Source organism: Oncorhynchus nerka, linkage group LG18 (genome assembly GCF_034236695.1).
Source record: "Oncorhynchus nerka isolate Pitt River linkage group LG18, Oner_Uvic_2.0, whole genome shotgun sequence".
In the NCBI taxonomy this organism is placed as follows: domain Eukaryota; kingdom Metazoa; phylum Chordata; class Actinopteri; order Salmoniformes; family Salmonidae; genus Oncorhynchus; species Oncorhynchus nerka.
This window is the reverse complement of record NC_088413.1, coordinates 56,392,546-56,413,775: the sequence shown is the minus strand read 5'-3', so window position 1 is coordinate 56,413,775 and position 21,230 is coordinate 56,392,546. Positions and strand designations below refer to the sequence as shown.

The window sequence follows — 21,230 nt, the reverse complement described above, 5'->3', positions numbered from 1 at the left end:
ACGGCCAGAGGAATTAGAGCAAAGTAACAGATGAGAGGCCCATTTGGGACCATAAGAATGAACAAACTAGGCTACATCATAAGCCACACTAGTAAACACCCAAAGGAGATACAGCCTAGTTAAATAAGGGGATACAGCCTAGTTAAATAAGGGGATACAGCCTAGTTAAATAAGGGGATACAGCCTAGTTAAATAAGGGGATACAGCCTAGTTAAATAAGGGGATACAGACTAGTTAAATAAGGGGATACAGACTAGTTAAATAAGGGGATACAGCCTAGTTAAATAAGGGGATACAGACTAGTTAAATAAGGGGATACAGCCTAGTTAAATAAGGGGATACAGCCTAGTTAAATAAGGGGATACAGCCTAGTTAAATAAGGGGATACAGCCTAGTTAAATAAGGGGATACAGCCTAGTTAAATAAGGGGATACAGCCTAGTTAAATAAGGGGATACAGCCTAGTTAAATAAGGGGATACAGCCTAGTTAAATAAGGGGATACAGCCTAGTTAAATAAGGGGATACAGCCTAGTTGGTAACCTAAATAAGCTTTCTTTAAATATATACTATTTCATACATCCAATTGAATTATGTCTTAAAAGACTGGTGCCATGTCCTGTTATCTCTGTTTTAAAGCATCTGTTTTCAGCCCCCAACAAAGATGACACAGGTTGATCACCCCTGGATCAGGCCTAGTCAGTGCACCATTCCAGCTCAACTCAGGTGACCCATACAGCCCTCTCCTATGTTGGCTGTTAACACAGGCTTGTTTCCATGAGAACAGTGGCTGGTTCACCCACATTAGTGAGCTATCTCCTCCACATCCAGTGACTATGGCTCAGTGTAAATCCAGCAGCCAGCTGTTGATGTGACACCTGCAAGCCCTCTGTTTTACAGGGAGAAAAAGTCAGTTCCAGAGAGTTTGTGCTCCTGTTCTAGAGAGGAGTAAAACACTGCTGGGTCCCCTGGGTGTCTTCCTCCCTAAGCCCTCCTGCCTACTTGCCCGCATGCACTAATTTTAGCCGTGGAGCTGTGAACAGCACAGAAATGACAGCCATCTTTATTTTCTACCATAGGCATCTATGGATGAAAAAAAGGCGTTCTAAAACAGGGTGCTGAAAGACACTCGTTTTACCTCCTCTCTGTGGGTGACAGGTGCAATGCTAGGCACGTTCTGCCATTTCCCCATAATCATCTGCCCAAGTCAGCAAGTCAGTTGAGCTGCCCTCAATAACCAATACTGACTGACCTCTGTCCTTGTAATCAATAACTCTAATCAATCAGGCTGGATTACCTCTATATATCTGACTGAGTGCCACTCCCTTTAAACCAAGTACCAATATCACTAGTCACTAACCCACTCTCTATGATTTTCCATTTATCTACAGTATTGCTTGTAATGGAGATGCTCAACAACAAAAACACACACACATTCACACACGCACCAAGCAAAGCAGCTGTAAGACAGACAGGCAAGGACAGCAACGCCGGAGAGACTTGACAAACAGCAGCAAATGTGCCTCATGTGCCTTGTGATCTGATCTACAGATTGCACAAAGAGAGAAAAGCTTTAGCTAGTGCGGTAGAAGTGTGTGTACTGACCTGCGGCTCCCATGGCTGAACAGGGAAAGAGGCAGCTGCTTTATCCACAGACAAAAGGAGAGCACTGAAGGGGGACTACCCCCCCTCCTCTCAGCCGGGGAGGGGAGGGGCCAGAAGCACGCAGGCTAATCATCCTTGGTCTAGGCAGGAGGACTGGAGGGTGGGCGTTAAGGGGAGCGGTTGCCAGAGAGCCGAGCTGCGATCCAGCACACACACACACTCTCTCTCACTCTCTCTCTCTCTCTCTCTCTCTCTCTCTCTCTCTCTGTGAGCTCTTTCATACCCTGGTTTTAATGCACAGCCCCACTGACAAATGACAAAGACTGCCAAGCAAGGACCAAAATAAGGAGTCTGTATCCGATTTAAAATGGTGGATGGGTATCTCCTTCCACCAGGCAAGAAGATGGAGTTCTTTCCGATCAATGACTTATTATCTTATCAATAGCCCGCAGCGTGTGACTTCATTGGCAGTATAGCATCTTGTGAGTGGGCATCGCAGCAGATCTGCAAGGTCTGTGAAGGTGTTATAGGACTGTATACTGAGGATGAAAGATGCTACCTGAAATATACTGCTCTATTAAAATGCTTCAGCTCTGTGAGGATCTGGTGAGCGCCTGCCTGATGCAGTTACCATAGCTACGGTGCTCCATTTTCTCCCCCTTCACTCAGAGAGAGAGAGGAGGGGGGAAGCAAGGAAAGAAAGAGATGGAGAGAGGGCGGGCAGGAGTGAAAGCACTTCCTGGAAAACAGAATCAGATTCACTTGATTTGTCTGAATCTGGGGAATGAGGGACACGAACTTTGTCTTCACCAACACACACCCAGCCACTCCCTTTATAGTTCAACACAAAAGGACAAAGGGCCGTTTAAACATGGAGTCAGGCATTAGTCAAAACAACAGACTGTACGTCATGGTCATGGTGTGAATGGGTTTCTAAACGTAGCTGATAGAATATGACAAGGTTTAAATCCCACTATAAAAAGGGTAAATGGAGTCTGATGGCTGAATTAGGTTTAAAAATGTCAGATCACGACTCAATTTAGGAATCATGCAAAAGTCTGGAACAAGCGACAATGTGTTTTTTTTTATTCACTGAAAAAATACCTCCATCCGAGAAATGATCTGCTTATCAACATTTATTTTTAAACAAAACCTAAGCTACTGGTGAACGAGACCGCTTAAAATAATTTGTTAAATGCCCTTTTATTAACCCATTCATGTCCATAGCGGATCATTTCCTTTAGTAAATACAATCTCTGAGCTTACTAATGGACAAATCTGAAAAACATAATAATAAATCGGCCAAAGTGTTTGTCTACAATGTGAGTTTTTGATATTGTACTACATTTAGTCTTTGGACACATGGGTTTTTTACGCATTTCATCGACCAAGTCCAGTGAATACATGTTAAAGTGATCAGATCAGAATAATATACATATATAATCCACACACACCACTAGAGTACATGCAGTGTAAGCAAATCCAACGCAAGTCAATGGAGACTGAAGAGGGAGTCATTTTACAGTATGTTCCCTATTTCTCAGATCTTTAAACATGTTCAGATCTTAATGTTTGGTATATAGATAGTCAGGACCAATATATAAATACATCCACACACACACTCACTCCTAGAGTATATTATACAGCATAAGCAAATTGAATGCAAGTCAATGGCAAGTGAGGCCTGCTACAGCATACTCCCTCTTTCTCTCCCTCTCTCACAAGCACACCCGTGTACACACATACCACAGACATCAATGCACACCCGCGTGTGAGTGCGTGTGGATTGCTTTAGATATCGTTTTTATATACACTGAGTGTACAAAACATTATGAATACGTGCTCTTTCCATGACAGACTGTCCAGGTGAATCCAGGTGAAAGCTATGATCCCTTATTGATGTCGCCTGTTAAATCCACTTCAAATCAGGGTAGATGAATGGGAGGAGACAGGTTAAAGAAGGATTTTTAAGCCTTGAAACATGGATTGTGTATGTGTGCAATTCAGAGGGTGAATGGGCAAGACAAAATATTTAAGTGCCTTTGAACGGGGTATGGTAGTAGGTGACAGGTGCACCGGATGTGTCAAGAACTGCAACGCGGCTGGGTTTTTCACACTTAACAGTATCAAGAATGGTCCACCACCCAAAGCACATCCAGCCAATTTGACACAACTATGGGAAGCATTGGAGTCAACATGGGCCAGCATCCCTGTGGAATGTTTTCGACACCTTGTAGTGTCCATGCCCCGATGAAGTGAGGCTGTTCTGAGGGCAAAAAAGGGTGCAACGTAATATTAGGAAGGTGTTCCTAATGTTTTGTACACTCAGCGGTCCAGATGTTTAAGATCTGACAGAGAAACAAACTGATCAAATGACTCCATAAACATGCCGATATACTCTAGGGATATGTGTGAGGGGGGAGGGGGGGGGGATTTTTATATATTGGTCCAGACAATCTATATACCAAACATTATTAAGATCTGAACATCTTTAAGTTCTGAGGAGAGAAAACGTAAAATGCTTAACCCTCCAGTCTCTATGGATTTGCAAATACTGCATGGACTTTAGGGGTGTATGTGTGAGAGAGAGTGTGGATTTCTTTCAATATTGTTTTCATATACCGTACCAGACAAAGGTTTGAACACACCTACTCATTTGTGGGTTTTTCTTTATTTGTACTATTTTCTACAATGTAGAATAATAATGAAGACATCAAAACTATGAAATAACATATGGAATCATGTAGTAACCAAAAAGTTAGCAGCCAAAGGTTGATGACAACTTTGCACCCTCTTGGCATTCACTCAACCAGCTTCATGAGGTAGTCACCTGGAATGCATTTCAATTAACAGGTGTGCCTTGTTTTTAAAATTGAACCTTTATTTAACTAGGCAAGTCAGTTAAGAACAAATTCTTATTTGACAATGACGGCCTATCCCGGCCAAACCGTCCCCTAACCCGGACGACGCTGGGCCAATTGTGCGCCTCCCTATGGGACTCCCAATCACGGCCGGTTGTGATACAGCCCAGGATCGAACCAGGGTCTGTAGTGATGGCTCTTGTACTGAGATGCAGTGCCTTAGACCGCTGCGCCACTCAGGAGCCCCAACTTTAGTTAAAAGTTCATTTGTGGAATTTCTTTCCTTCTTAATGCGTTTGAGCCAATCAGTTGTGTTGTGACAAGGTAGGGGTGGTATACAGAAGATAGCCCTATTTGGTAAAAGACCAAATCCATATTATGGCAAGAACAGCTCAAATAAGTAAAGAGAAACGACAGTCCATCATTATTTCGAGACCTGAATGTCAGTCAATACGGAACATTTCAAGAACTTTGAAAGTTTCTTCAATTGCAGTTGCAAAAACTATCAAGCGCTATGATGACACTGGCTCTCATGAGGACCGCCACAGGAAAGGAAGACCCAAAGTTACATCTGCTGCAGAGGATAGGTTCATTAGAGTTAACTGCACCTCAGATCAAGTAACAGACACATCTCAACATCAACTGTTCAGAGGAAACTGCGTGAATCAGGTCTTCATGGTCGAATTGCTGCAAAGAAACCACTTACTTGGGCCAAGAAACACGAGCAATAGACATCTGTGCTTCGGTCTGATGAGTCAGACCGAAGACCTCCGTGTCTTTGTGAGACGTAGAGTAGGTGAACGGATGATCTCTGCATGTGTGGTTCCCAACGTGAAGCATGGAGGAGGTGTGATGGTGTGGGGGTGCTTTTCTGGTGATACTGTCAGTGATTTATTTAGAATTCAAGGCACACTTAACCAGAATGACTACCACAGCATTCTGCAGCGATGCGCCATTCCATCTGCTTTGCGTTTAGTGGGACTATAATTTGTTTTTCAACAGAACAATGACCCAAAACACACCTCAAAGCTGTGTAAGGGCTATTTGATCAAGGAAAGTGATGGAGTGCTGCATCAGATGACCTGGCCTCCACATTCACCCAACCACAACCAAATTGAGATGGTTTGGGATGAGTTGGACCACAGAGTGAAGGAAAATCAGCCAACAACTGCTCAGCATATGTGGGAACTCCTTCAAGACTGTTGGAAAAGCAATCGTTGAGAGAATGCCAAGAGGGTGCAAAGCTGTCATCAAGGGGGAAAAAAGGGTGGCTACTTAGAATAATCTCAAATATATTTTGATTTGTTTAACTCTTTTTTGGTTACTACATGATTCCATATGTGTTATTTCATAGTTGTGATGTCTTCACTATTAGTCAAAATAAAGAAAAACCTTTGAATGAGTAGGTGTGTATATATATCTCAACAAGTATTTACATAACTTGGTTCGTGAAATGTGTAAAAAAAAACAGTAACCCCATGTGTCCAAAGACTAAAATATATAGTATGGTACAGAAACAGCTGTAGTTCACAAATCATATGTTTGGCATATTTGGGCTTAGAACATGTCCAATAACAATATTATACGCTTTTAAACAATTTCATTCTGAAATGTATTTCAAAAATACAAGAATGCTAACATCATTTTAAAATCTTGACACGTATGTGTATCTTAAAACGTCAATGTGGCCTGTCTAGACACTATGTTGACACCAAATGTCATACATTAACACCAAACATAATGTGTTCAGTGGCGCATTTTTATATAGTACAAGGACGTGAAGGATAATATGTGGATGGTACTCTGCACAGTAAATCATTAGTAATGGTAGTAGGCCTAGGTTATATCTCACTTAGGTACTGACTTGAGTGTACAGTCATGGGTGAGTCTTGCTGCCAAGCTCTTTGGTCTGTAGAGACCCTGGGGATTATTACTGTCCCTCCCAGCCAGCATGAACACCTGAAGTGGAACCAGAACGTACAGGAAGTACCGTGGCACGCAGCCACACACTGATCACTGATACAGGCCTGTATGATTTCTGGTTCTGGTCGTCAAAATCAACAAACTGATGCAATATTTCTTACTCTACGGGTTTGTCAATGATGTTCTAGGCTACATTTTTGGGTAGAACAAGAGTGAACCAGTTTGAGCCTGACCCGATTAGACAACTAAAGTTATGGACAGTGCCTTAATCCATGCCCCAAGCTAGCATGTGTAAACATGTAGACATGCCTGTATGTACACTACTTTGCTTTAAAAGCTTATTCAAACTAAATACCACCCAAATGGTCAATTTCACCCTTGGTTGTGTTGACTGTATCAACTTGTATTGGTAAGAGGGAAAGAAAGTGTATGTTTTAAACAAACCCAGTCAGACAGATGATGACATAGGCCTGTTCATAAACACACCCTAAAACCTTATATCAGGCCATAGTGAAAGCTCAGTGAACACAAGCTATTCTGCTCACAACTCTCAGTAATGGAATAAAAATACCTACTTATTGTATCCCCAGGTCTATGTGTGGCTCCTTCTGTGTATTCTATTGAAGATAATGTAGGCTATAGTCTTACATTTTCATTTGGTAGATTCTATTCTATTTTCCATTCTCAATACACGCTTAAAATCACCCACTGTCAGGTAAGGAAAAGGCAGACCAACCAACTCCATCTCCATCTTACACACAATACAGTATAATAAACATGGCTGCCATAGAAAATTACAGCCAGTTGGAAAGGCAGGGAGGAGGAAGGGAAACCATTCTCTCCTCCCATCTCTCTTCCTAACCCAGAGGTGAGACTAATGCACACCATGATGGAGAAAGAGACAGAGGGAGGCTGTGCCTTTCTCTCCCAGTAGCTGCAAAGTGCCCTGGCAGCCGATGGATGAGACTGATGTAATCAGGATGGGTGCGCCTTGGTTGCCATGGAGACAGTCTGTCAGTGCTGTCCGGATGCTCCGACAGCCTCGCACACAAAATACTCAAAGACTCTGAAAACAGCTTCCCCGCAGAGCCCTCAGACCGGGAGAGTGATAACAATGACATACCCTTCACATTAACACACATATAAAAACACACACAGAACAGAGACACACAACACAGATGGCTCACAGCATGTGTGTGTACATTCATCATTACGTCTCACACCTACCTTTGCCCTTTGTCTCACACGGCAGAGAGAGAGAGCGTGATCAGGGCGTGTCTGCTGTCACCCCCCTGGTGAAGGTAAACAGCTCAGCCTGATCACCCAGGCCTCGACTAACGCACACCATGGATACCCCCCACAACCATACATGCAACATCCCCCTTTCATACACACACACAAACTACAGCTGCACTAGAAGCATAAACACGCATGCTCCTCATACATACATCATTTCACCACTCACAGCCTAGATACACACTCCTAACACACAGACAGAGATACACACAATAAACACAGCAAACGCATCAGTACCCTGGCCTTTCCAGCTGCTCCAGGAGCACTCCTTCTTGGTACCGTCTGCAGTGGACTGCATGCTGATGATCAGTTATCTCCCTGATTTCCCTTTCTTTCAGTTCTCTGTTTTCTTCTAGCTCTTCCTCTTCTTGTGCCACTGACTCACTCAGTCATCCCACAATGGCATGAATGGTTGGAAGGATGAGATGAGATGAGGGAGAGATGCGGAGACGAGAGGGAGGGAGGCAAGGTTTTCAAGGTACTGGTTGGCTCGCAGAGCACACAGACTGATGCTGTGGAGCAGTGTTGGCGAGAACAGAAGGAGGAGAGGGAGTGATCGAATTGTAAATACAACACCACAGTTGCTACTGCAGCAAATCATCCATGCAATGATTTAGTGCCTGGGGAGGGGAGGGGGGGGGGGGGGTAGTCTTTTTCTTGAAAGGGGAGGCAAGCACTATTTCACAATAAAAGTTCCCGTGCTGATCCTGATTCTCAAAGCAGACTAGGGCGTTGGGCATGGGGAATTGGCAGTGAAAGAGTTAACCAACATGCCCTTTGATGAAGCTCAGTCGGAAATAGGCATATATCCACCCCCAGGCTAGTTTTATCATGATCCATATTGTATATAAGATCATTTACAGATAAAGTGCCAGGTTGAAATTACAATGTAAAAAAATCTGACGTCATCTTTTACAGCATTGAGACTAAAGACTCTCCGCCATGAAAACAGCTCTCCCACAGAGCCCACAGACTGGGAGAGTGATAACAATGACACACCCTGGTCAACCTACCGTTCCACATTTAACACACCTATGAAACACACACAGAACCCAGACTCACAACAGACGGCTCACAGCATGTGTGTACATTCATCATTATAAACAGAGTTTCGTATTAGGAACTGAGGATTCTATAGGCTACTGCTGGGGTATGGACCTAGCGTTGCCAATGAATAATCTGGCAAATGATCAACTCCTCTGCCCTTTGTATGATTGGTACAAAGAATGTTTACGTTTGCAGTCAATATCACGCAAATACTGGAGTTATTTTCAATACGTCTCACTAAATATTGAACAGCCTAAGTGCTGGTATTTTCAATAATTCATAAGCATCACACTGTAGCCTACAGTACAGCCCTCAATGTTCTTTTAGGTTTACTGCATTCAGGCTGTGGTTCAGCTTGTGCTTTAGGTTTTTCCACCAGGATGCATTATCAGGGCAAATGGCCTGACAAACAGCTATGGACTCACAGTGATGCATGGAGGCATGTAACGAGCTGTGTGCAGCGGACAGCATCATGTCTAAACAGTGTCTGCGGGCTTGGATAAAGAATAAACATATCCTCATGACTTATAATGTTATAAACATTGACCCCCTCTATTTCAGTAACATTGGTACAGTCAGTCTGTGTCCAGACAGCCCTGTCGACGTCCCTGTTACACCTTCTGCTCATTGCAACCGTAAAAAATATATGAGCCTGTGCTGTGTGCTCCCCCTTAGGAAGGTGTTGCCATGGCAACTGCTGTGGAGCTGCACAGGCTGTGGTACATGATGTCTGCTCTGCTTGTCTTCTCTCCAGCATACATACATCTGTTATAGTCTATGGTGCCCTGCACCACCTAGTGGTGGAGGAATATAAACTGCATCAAATGGGTTGACCTGCTTTCAGGAATTCGAGAACCTTCTGTGTGTGTCTGTTTGTAAACACCAGGAGAGGAGGGGAGCTTCCACTGTTTCCACTCCTCTTTACTCTCCCCAACGGAAGACAAGAGAGGCAGTTTACATACCACAGGTGGATGTTGTGCCACGACAGCTAGAGAACCATAGAATAACTGAAATGTGATATTTCTATCACTGCATCTAGCCATACATGAAGTGAATCCTCCTAAGCTTAAGTCGATGCTTGTGTTCCAGATTTGACACCACAGCGTTACATAAACCCACCGTTTACAAGGAGGATGAAAAAAAGAAGCAAACAGAAGAAAGACAAATAATAAGTGCCAACACAAAATGTCCGGCTTAACACACACAAAGAACTCTGGCTCGATGTGGTGCAAATTGGCTGGCGTGATCTCTGGCGTGATCTGTGATGATATGTCTGTCTGAGTTACTTCCTGACATGATGATGGTACTGGGTGTTGGGAGACAGATGGCCTGTTCGGGATTTGGAAGAGAGAGTCAAGGCTGTGTCTAAAAATCCTATATGAGAGTGAGGGATTAGTTATGATACCTTCAATGACGTAGAATAGAGAGAGGCTCATCCCATTGTTGATTATCATCGTAAAAAGGCTGTTCTCAGACATGTTTTGTAACTGCAGCCAACCACCAGAGGGAAGCAGATCTTGAAATCATGCAGCAGCTCATAATCCACGATGCTCACACCCACCACGGAATCAGCCGTCTCACAGCAACACTTTCATTTCCTGACCTTGTCAACAAAGGCACCATAACAACACACCATGACCCTCCATGTTATCTCTTCTGGTGCGTCACACACTCAGGGCAGTAACAACAGTACGTGAACAACCTGCTTGCTGTATGAGAGGGATTCCATAGTCATACCAACAGCCTGGTTAAAAAACGTGCAGTTACTAGTGTTAAAACACGGCAACCGAACAGCCACTGGATCCTCCACTGACAAACAAATGCACCAACAGATACCATACTACCTGTTCCATAAGCTGCTTGAGCAATTTCTGTAGTGTTGTGATGATATAATGCAGATGCAACACAACTGCAACAAGGAAAGATAAGTTATGAAGACAACATGGCTTCAAGGAGGGATAATAGTGTGACTACAGTAGGTAGGTTTATCACTACAGATTGTATGTTGAAATGCAGGGTTCATCATGGGCAGCACGATTCCAGAAATAACATACAAATTATGAATCAACAGAAGAGTTGATTAATGAATTACAGGGCTTACTTTTCTGTTTGTCAAAGCCCTCCATAAAGACAGGCGCAGCAGGTGTAGCCAGGTCTCCTTTCCCCTCAGTGACGTGCTTGTCATCCAGGAGGGGCTTTTCGGACCTCACCTCCGGGGGCACGGTGGCCATGGGGGGCTTGGGCTTAGTTGGGCGATCCTCCTCCATCTTCATGGGGCTCTTGCTCTTTTCATTGGATGATTTATTGGTGGAGCTCGTCACAGGCTCTGCTGGGACCAGTTCTGGGGCAGAGCGGGCGGGGGACGCGGCGGTGAGGATCAGAGGTGAAGGGGTGTTGACCCCCTGTTTGGGGCCGGACCCCTCTCTCTTGGGGCTCTCCTCATTGGCAGACTCAATGAAGAGCTCACTGTCCAGCTCAGCCTCCCTCTCCTCCCTCAGGATGCTGTAGGATGTGGGTCCCTTGGCACTGGGGGGGTTGTCAAAGGGGTTGCCAGCCTGGCTGAAACCTCCCTTGCTGCTGGGAGACTGCTCAAAAGGGTTGTTACTGGACTTGGTGCTGGGAGGGCTCCGCAGGGGGGGCTCCTCAGAGACCAGCTCTATCTCAGAGTCCCCAGACTCTGCACTGCTGACGTCCTGTTCACTGGCCTTGGTGGATCCCGGGGTCGGCTTGCTGCTGGGGACAGACGTGAACAGGTCTTGGGAAGGGGATTCTTTTTCTGCAGAGAGAGAGAAAAAAACAGAAAGAGAGCCGAATTATAGTACTAATATGAGACATTGAATGTATCATTAACATGTTTTTATGTCCTTTTATGATGAAACAAAGCCTGTGTGTTTATATACGCTGATGATTCAACCTTATACATGTTAGCAACCACAGCTAGAGAAATCACTGCAACCCTAAACACAGCTTGCATTCCGTTTTGGAATGTGTGGATAGTCAAAAACTAAAAGCATTGTATTTGGTACAAACCATTCCCTAAGTTCAAGACCTCAGCTGAATCTGGTAATGAATGATGTGGCTCTTGAGCAAGTTGAGGAGACTAAACTTCTTGGTGTCACCTTAAACTGTAAATTGTCAAGGCAAATTGATTAAATTGTTGTAAAGATGAGAGGGCTGTCTGTGATAAAGAGATTCTCAGCATTTTTAACACCACCGTTGACCAAACAAGTCCTGCAGGCTTTAGTTTGATCTAATCTTGACTATTGCAAGGTGATATGGTCAAGGGCTGCAAAGAAGGACCTAGAAAAGCTGCAACTGGCCCAGAACACAGTAGCACATTTTTCCCTTCAATATACACAGAGGTTTAATCTCAAGTCTTGGCTCAAAGTAGAGGAGATACTGACTGCATCAATTCTTGTTTTTGTGAGAAATATTAGTGTTCAAATTTCTAAATTGTCTGTATAATCAACTTACATATAACTCTGACAGACATACTTACCCCACCAGACATGCCACCAGGGGTCTCTTCACAGTCCCCAAATCCAGAATGAATTCAAGGCAATGCAGAGTATTAATAAAGCCATGATCTCAAATGACTCAATCAAACAGCAAAAGTTGCTTAAAAACATAAATAAAAACATACCGTCTCTCCCCTATCTCACCTAAATGACTCTAACATGTTGCCAAACCGGCACTGCCTATGCATCTCCGTGTGCCATCGTCTAAGTGTTGCTTTTGTCTGTCCCCACCAGACACGCTCATGATGCGCAGGTTAAAATATCAAAACCAACTGTGAACCAACTATATTAATTTGTGGACAGGTCGAAACACACATGAAACATTCATGGACAATTAGCTAGCTTACTGTTGCTAGCTAATTTGTCCAGGAAAATAAACATTGGTTCGTAACACACATGGGTACAGTTGAAGTCAGAAGTTTACATACACCTTAGCCAAATACATTTAAACTCAGTTTTTCACAATTCCTGACATTTTCTCCGAGTAAATATTCCCTGTCTTAGGTCAGTTAGGATCACCACTTTATTTTAAGAATGTGAAATGTCAGAATAATAGTAGAGAGAATGATTTATTTCAGCTTTTATTTCTTTCATCACATTCCCAGTGGGTCAGAAATGTACATACACTCAATTAGTATTTGGTAGCATTGCCTCTAAATTGTTTAACTTGGGTAAAACGTTTAGGGTAGCCTTCCACAAGCTTCCCACAATAAGTTGGGTGAATTTTGGCCCATTAACCCTGACAGAGCTGGTGTAACTGAGTCAGGTTTGTAGGCCTCCTTGCTCGCACACACTTTTTCAGTTCTACCCACACATTTTCTATAGGATTGGGGTCAGGGTTTTGTGATGGCCACTCCAATACCTTGACTTTCTTGTCCTTAAGCCATTTTGCCACAACTTTGGAAGTATGCTTGGGGTCATTGTCCATTTGGAAGACCCATTTGCAACCAAGCTTTAACTTCCTGACTGATGTCTTGAGATGTTGCTTCAATATATCCACATAATTTTCCTCCCTCATGACGCCATCTATTTTGTGAAGTGCACCAGTCCCTCCTGTAGCAAAGCACCCCCACAACATGATGCTGCCACCCCTGTACTTCACGGTTGGGATGGTGTTCTTCGGCATACAAGCCTCCCCCTTTTCCTTCAAACATAACGATAGTCATTATGGCCAAACAGTTCTATTTTTGTTTCATCAGACCAGAGGACATTTCTCCAAAAAGTATGATATATGTCTCCATGTGCAGTTGCAAACCCTAGTCTGGCTTTTTTTATGACGGGTTTGGAGCAGTGGCTTCTTCCTTGCTGTGCGGCCTTTCAGGTTATGTTGATATAGGACTTGTTAAACTGTGGATATAGATACATTTGTAGCTGTTTTCTCCAGCATTTTCACAAGGTCCTTTGCTGTTGTTCTGGGATTGATTTGCACTTTTCACAACAAAGTACGTTCATCTTTAGGAGACAGAACGCGTCTCCTTCGTGAGCGGTATGACGGCTGCGTGGTCCCATCGTGTTTATGCTTGCATACTATAGTTTGTACAGATGAACGTGGTACCTTCAGGAGTTTGGAAATTGCTCCCAGGGATGAACCAGACTTTTTTTTCTGAGGTCTTGGCTGATTTATTTTGATTTTCCCATGATGTCAAGCAAAGAGGCACTGAGTTTGAAGGTAGGTCTTGAAATACGTCGACGGGTACACCTCCAATTGACTCAAATGATGTCAATTAGCCTATCAGAAGCTTCTAGAGCCATGACATCATTTTCTGAAAATTTCCAGGCTATTTAAAGGCACAGTCAACTTAGTGTATGTAAACCTCTGACCCACTGGAATTGTGATACAGTGAATTAAAAGTGAAATAATCTGTCTGTAAACAATTGTTGGAAAAATTACTTGTGTCATGCACAAAGTAGATGTCCTAACCGACTTGCCAAATCTATAGTTTGTTAACAAGACATTTGTGGAGTGTTTGAAAAACGAGTTTTAATGACTCCAACCTAAGTGTATGTAAACTTCCGACTTCAACTGTATATGCTCCTAAAAAAAACAACGAGGAGATGGGAGAGGCTGGACTTGCAGTGCGTCGAGCATACAAAATAAAACCAAGTTATATTTCAGCCCCTGGCAACAAAGACACTCATTGACCTGCGCGAGCAGTTTAGATGAGATGATTGAATAACATGTATGTGTACATTTACTATGCAACGCAAACGGTGTTGTCAGCATATTTGGCATATGTATATGTACTGATGTGTTGGTAGCTGTCAGCAATGTGTGCAGCTGTCAATCTAACTTTTTGGGGTTCTTATTTTAAACGTATGTAGTTCAGTCCTTGAGCTGTTCTTGTCTATTGATGTTCTGTATTATGTCATGTTTTATGTGGACACCAGGAAGAGTAGCTGCTGCTTCAGAAAGAGCTAATGGGGATCTGAATAAGATACAAAAAAAATACTTACTACTAAATTAGTTTTTTTACCAACTTGAAATACTGTACATAAATTGTCATTAAACCATAGTCCAAGACCACAGACCATGGTTATGATGAACTCTAACTTACAAGGACACAGTGGGAGTGCGTGGGCGATAGGTACCTGTTGGGGATGCATTGGGGGATGAGTCGGGGCTGTCGTCCTCTGGCTCAGAGAGCGTAACCGTGGGGACGCCCTGCAAGCCCAGGCTGAGGATGTTGTCAGACACGTTTGCCTGTGGGAGGATGGGTTTGGGGGCAGCAGGTGGGTGGGACTCGGTCAGGATGATCTTCACAGGGCTAGCGGTCTGAGGGGTGCCCAGGTTGCGGTAGGAGCGGTAGTCAGACAGCTCCTCATCCTCAGAAGGCTCCTCAACGTAAGGGAAGGAGTGGGAGTCCAGCGCCGGTCCCAGGTTCTCCTCCTCTTCCTCCTCGTGTCCTGCAGGGCTCTTATCCATGTAGTCTCCCAGGGAGTCCAGGCCAGACAGCCCGGTGTCCACCAGACTATGCAGGGGTGCTGGTTGTGGACAGCTCAGGTTGTGGACATCATCACCAGGGCTCTTATCCATGTCGTCTCCCAGGGAGTCCAGGCCAGACAGCCCGGTGTCCACCAGACTATGCAGGGGTGCTGGTTGTGGACAGCTCAGGTTGTGGACATCATCACCAGGGCTCTTATCCATGTCGTCTCCCAGGGAGTCCAGGCCAGACAGCCCGGTGTCCACCAGACTATGCAGGGGTGCTGGTTGTGGACAGCTCAGGTTGTGGACGTCATCACCATGGCTGATATCCATGTAGTTGTAGGCCTCCGTCTTCAACTCAGAGCTACCCAGCAGGGACTTGGGCATCACATCAACCAGGTCAGTGGTCATCTTGGTGTGGGGGGAACCAAAGATGCCGTAGGAGTCGAAGGTGTCCTGGGAGGAGTGGTCAGAGGAACGCTTCAGGTCATCAGACAGGTAAGAGGCATCCTGGCCTGAGGGGTAGCTCTGATTGGACAGGAGTGAGGTGTACAGTTCACCATCATCACTCATGGGCTTCCTGAAAAGGTCAGACATGGCATCACCTAGAAGCAGAAAAAGAGAAGATGGACATTGGATTTAAATCACAGACCTTAGAGACAATTGGATTAGGCAAACTTAAAAGTATAGAAAAGTGGATAGATGAAATAGGCAGAAGATAGCATCACAGGCAACATAACATGTCATTGGTAATTCTGTCAACAGTGAACTGGTGCAAATATGAAACTGCTGCGTCAGAGGTGAAATTATTAAAAACAAGTTCTACAATCAACTGTTGAACAGTTCCAATAAACTGTTAAATTGGCAATAACAAGATTGTTACATTTGTGTACGCCAGGCCTGATAGTGGAGACGTGTGGGATTGTGGGGAGAGTATGGGAATCAGTTGGGAGATGGCGGTGCAGATCAGTGATGCAGCACTAACAGAGGGCACTTGTGCCCTGAGCGGGACAAAGGCGGATTGTTCAAACCCCAAAACTCATCCTGCCAGCTCTTAATCCTCAGACAGTGAGGTGCGGGGGAAGGGCTCTGTATTCATTCACATCTCTCGTTTGTATTCGTAAATCTCCTCTGACAAGATGGCCGATTGTGTCACTGAGGCACACACACACACTACTGTACCCTGTCCTTTTCTGTGTGACTTGCCACCTAGAGTAAAGCATGTCCAGTACGGCATGTAATGTAGGCTACCACAGCATGAGAGCATTGCAAAGGTATCCCAACAATACGGTGCAATTTCACATTAATTGAATTTACGCTTTGACTCAGTTTTTTCACTTTAAAATGTATGCCAAACAAAAAACATTGATTTCAAGTTTAACAAACCATACAATTATGCACAATGACGACTTAACAATTTCCACTGAAAAATGTACAAAAACGAATTTAGTGGAAGAACTGTACAGATGCAAATTTTTGTAACGGAATTAAGGTAAAATCTCCCTCAGGTTTTTATGCAACCACGTTTCCCAAAAACTCTTAAATATCTGCTCAGTTTTAAGATTCAAAGATGTGCGCAGAAAGACTGGGGTGTAAGCTACGACATGGCACCTTGAGTTTGTAAAAAATATATATTGGTTATTGAGCTACAGTAAGTGAAGTGGATTTACACCCGGTAACGGAATTACATCACGTGTCCCTGATCTGTACACACAGAAATGAATAATTATGGATATGAATGTCATTCTCATCATGTTTCACAAGTTTGGACATCACAGTGTAGCAGAGCACAGTGCAGTGCAATACACTACAGCAGCAGAGTAGAGTTCAGAACAGTACAATATACAGTTGAAGTCAGACGTTTACATACACCGTAGCCAAATACATTTCACAATTCCTGAAAATTGAAAGTAAAAGTAAAAAGTAAAAGTAAAAATTCCCTGTCTTAGGTCAGAGTTAGGATCACCACTTTATTTTAAGAATGTGAAATGTCAGAATAATAGTAGAATGATTTATTTCATCACATTCCCAGTGGGTCAGAAGTTTACATACACTCAATTAGTATTTGGTAGCATTGGCTTTAAATTGAGTAACTTGGGTCAAACGTTTAGGGTAGCCTTCCACAAGCTTCCCACAATAAGTTGGGTGAATTTTGGCCCATTCCTCCTGACAGAGCTGGTGTAACTGAGTCAGGTTTGTAGGCCTCCTTGCTCGCACACGCTTTTTCAGTTCTGCTCACAAATGTTATATGGGGTTGAGGTCAGGTCTTCGTGATGGCCACTCCAATACCTTGACTTTGCTGTCCTTAAGCCATTTTGCCACAACTTTGGAAGTATGCTTGGGGTCATTGTCCATTTGGAAGACCCATTTGTGACCAAGCTTTAACTCCCTGACTGATGTCTTGAGATGTTGCTTCAATATATCCACATAATTTTCCTCCTCATGATGCCATCTATTTTGTGAAGTGCACCAGTCCCTCCTGCAGTAAAGCACCCACCACAACATGATGCTGCCACCCCCGTGCTTCACAGTTGGTATGGTGTTCTTTGGCTTGCAAGCCTCCCCCTTTTTCGTCCAAACATAACGATGGTAATTTTTTATTTTATCTTTATTTAACTAGGCAAGTCAGTTAAGAACAAATTCTTATTTTCAATGACGGCCTAGGAACAGTGGGTTAACTGCCTTGTTCAGGGGCAGAACGACAGATTTGAACCTTGTCAGCTCGGGGATTCAAACTTGCAACCTTTCGGTTACTAGTCCAACGCTCTAACCACTAGGCTACCTGCCGCCCAATTATGGCCAAACAGTTCTATTTTTGTTTCATCAGACCAGAGGACATTTCTCAAAAAAGTACAATGTTTGTCTCCATGTGCAGTTGCAAACCGTAGTCTGGCTTTTTTTATGGCGGTTTTGGAGAAGTGGCTTCTTTCTTGCTGAGCGGCCTTTCAGGTTACGTTGACATAGGACTGGTTTTACTGTACTGTAGATATAGATACTTTTGTACCTGATTGGTGGAGTGCTACAGAGATGGTTGTCCTTCTGGAAGGTTCTCCCATCTCCACAGAGGAACTCTGGAGCTCTGTCAGAGTGACCATTGGGTTCTTGGTCACCTCCCTGACCAAGGGCCCTTCTCCCCCGATTGCTGTTTGGCCGGGCGGCCAGCTCTAGGAAGAGTCTTGGTGGTTCCAAACTTCTTCCATTTAAGAATGATGGAGGCCACTGTGTTCTTGGGGACCTTCAATGCTGCAGGCATTTTTTGGTACCTTTCCCCAGATTTGTGCCTCAACACAATCCTGTCTCTGAGAATTCCTTCGCCCTTATGGCTAAGTTTTTCCTCTGACATGCACTGTCAACTGTGGGACCAGACAGGTGTGTGCCTTTTCAAATCATGTCCAACCAATCCAATCAAGTTGTAGAAACATGTCAAGGATGATCAACGGAAACAAGATGCATCTGAATTTGAACGCATTTGAATGCATCTGAACAGGATGCATCTGAATCATCTCAATTTCGAGTCATAGCAAAGGGGCTGAATACTTATGTAAATAAGGTATTTCTGTGTTTTATTTGTAATAAATTTGCAAACATATTTTAATTTTTTATTCTGAATGCACTGTATATGATAGGTTCAGATTTGGTCCAGTCTGGTCAATCTGTGGATGTTAGCAGGCATGGGTGGACTGACCAAATGTAAACTTTTCAACGTCCATGGACATCCGCTGTTGGTCGGTTCTCAGTGGGCGAGGATGCTGGATACAGTAAATGGAAAGAGAGGGGGCTCATGGGAGAGGTGTCAGTAAGAACTGGGAGAGGTGACATTAACTGGTGAGTGAGTGAGTTTGTCCAGACAGACTATTTTAACACTCTTGGTTTGACCCCTAGACAACAGAAAGACAAAGAAAACAGTTATGAGCAGAACATAACAGTATGCAGGTGGAAGGGAGGACAGTAGCAGGTGGAAGGGAGGACAGTAGCAGGTGGAAGGGAGGACAGTAGCAGGTGGAAGGGAGGACAGTAGCAGGTGGAAGGGAGGACAGTAGCAGGTGGAAGGGAGGACAGTAGCAGGTGGAAGGGAGGACAGTAGTAGGTGGAAGGGAGGACAGTAGCAGGTGGAAGGGAGGACAGTAGCAGGTGGAAGGGAGGACAGTAGCAGGTGGAAGGGAGGACAGTAGCAGGTGGAAGGGAGGACAGTAGTAGGTGGAAGGGAGGACAGTAGCAGGTGGAAGGGAGGACAGTAGCAGGTGGAAGGGAGGACAGTAGCAGGTGGAAGGGAGGACAGTAGCAGGTGGAAGGGAGGACAGTAGCAGGTGGAAGGGAGGACAGTAGCAGGTGGAAGGGAGGACAGTAGCAGGTGGAAGGGAGGACAGTAAGCAGGTGGCCCAACTAGTTTGGTACTATTATGATTTCCCATTATAGCCAATTCATTTGCAGTAATAACGTTACTGATTTTGGGGTAATTCCGTTACCAATCACTTCATAGTTGATAAACAACATTGATGTCAGTTAAATCACTATAACTAAATTGGTAGATTTACCATTACTTTATACGTCTGTGAACTTTCAGTATACTCCCTCCTCATGAGGGAGAGAAATTAGAAAATATCTTAAAGATATCTGGGTTTTTGGTAACGGAATTACAAAGAACAACTTACAGAAGGTAAACAATTTCTCCAAAACTAAAAATACTTGTTGATATTAGTTGGCAGGGGTCTTAACGCCAACATTATTATGTTTAAATGTATTTCTGATACCTTTTAAAACTTTCTGGTAGATGTTTTCTAAAACCACTTTTCTATCTGTTTATCAAGAAATCAGATTTCATTTGACACCCAATTAGATATGCTCCTATAACTTCATATGTTGGTGCTCATGGGTCTTTTTCGATGGAAATTACCGTAATCTTTTGTTAACATCCATGTGTCGTCTACTGCCAAAAATACTAAGCTTAACTTGAAAATAAATATTTGGTTTCCGTGAACTTGATAGATCAGACTTACAGTGCAGCAAGCCAACATTTTTCTGCAAAGTGATTGGACACAAGTTGCACAAACAGTGAGGCCCATGGCTAGAATGTGTGCCGTGTTGCACAGCTGAGTGCAAAGCGTAGTTTACTCCCCCACTAACTGTGCTGGGAGCGCCTCCCCTCTCTCCCCAGAGCTGCTCTACAGTCTTCAACTCTCACTGGGCAGCTGTGCCTCTATAAATAGGCAGAGTCCAGCTGCTGGGGTGGGTGAGGATGAGGGGGTGGGATAAGGATAAGGGATTTAAATAGGAACTTTCAGGCTCTCACAGAGAATGTAGACTGAGTACCCTACCGTTCAAAACGTCCCCCCCCGTTCTGTTCTCCCTGCAGGTCCTGCTCCCTTTCCTCATGGTATTGTACAACGTCTACAATGTCCCTGTCAATAAATCATACAAAACACAATGTCCTAAACACTAGGCTACACCCACGATAACATGGTGAGATCCTAAGCAGAGCAACATGGCAGCAGGCTATTCTCTGTTCGGTAGAATGTAGTCAGGGCAGCATATGAAATGTCTGAGCATCATCAGGCTGTTCCTAAAGCAGATGGGAACAGCTGTGGCTGTGGTGTCTGGAGTTCAGTGGGGTTCATGAAGCCATAGATCTACTGACAGCCAGCCTACTACTGTATAATCCTCTTATGGCTCTCCTTTCTCCCCATTCTGCCATCCCCCTGACAATACCAGAAGCATGATCTACCATTGACTGAGTCACATTAACTACACAGAAGAGGGCATGACTCTGGACTCATAAATACAACATACTGTGAAGAGAGGTGACCTCTGGAACTGGTTGCAGTTGATTCCTGGCAGTGGGTCACACGCACCCCCCATATTCTCTCTCCACACCGCTGGCTGCTTTAGAGAATGACAGTGACGTAGCGCTGAGCGGTTGCTTGCTAACTACTCCTGGAGGCATCGAAGCAGCAGAATGATGGGAATAGACAGGATAAGTGTTCAGCAGACAGACATCAGGGCAGCAGCGGCTGTAATGGGCTGCTCAGACAGACAGGAGAGCTGTCTACTGATCCACATCA

The 21,230-nt window shown here is 44.1% G+C and overlaps 1 protein-coding gene across 3 annotated transcripts in view; it reads right to left on the bottom strand.

Moving 5' to 3' along the window:
* Positions 1–21,230, bottom strand: part of LOC115146171 (reticulon-1-A-like) — a 53,828-nt gene that overhangs the window by 3,410 nt on the left and 29,188 nt on the right. The window contains exons 2-3 of one of the 3 annotated variants that reach the window (XM_029688069.2): positions 14,838–15,776; positions 10,832–11,506 (exon numbers count right to left, since the gene is read on the bottom strand). In XM_029688069.2, the coding sequence (XP_029543929.2) occupies positions 10,832–11,506; positions 14,838–15,776 (1,614 nt within the window). Of the gene's footprint in view, positions 1–1,603; positions 1,712–7,920; positions 8,218–10,831; positions 11,507–14,837; positions 15,777–21,230 lie in introns of those variants that run through there. The other 2 variants (XM_029688070.2, XM_029688071.2) reach the window with 2 other exon arrangements.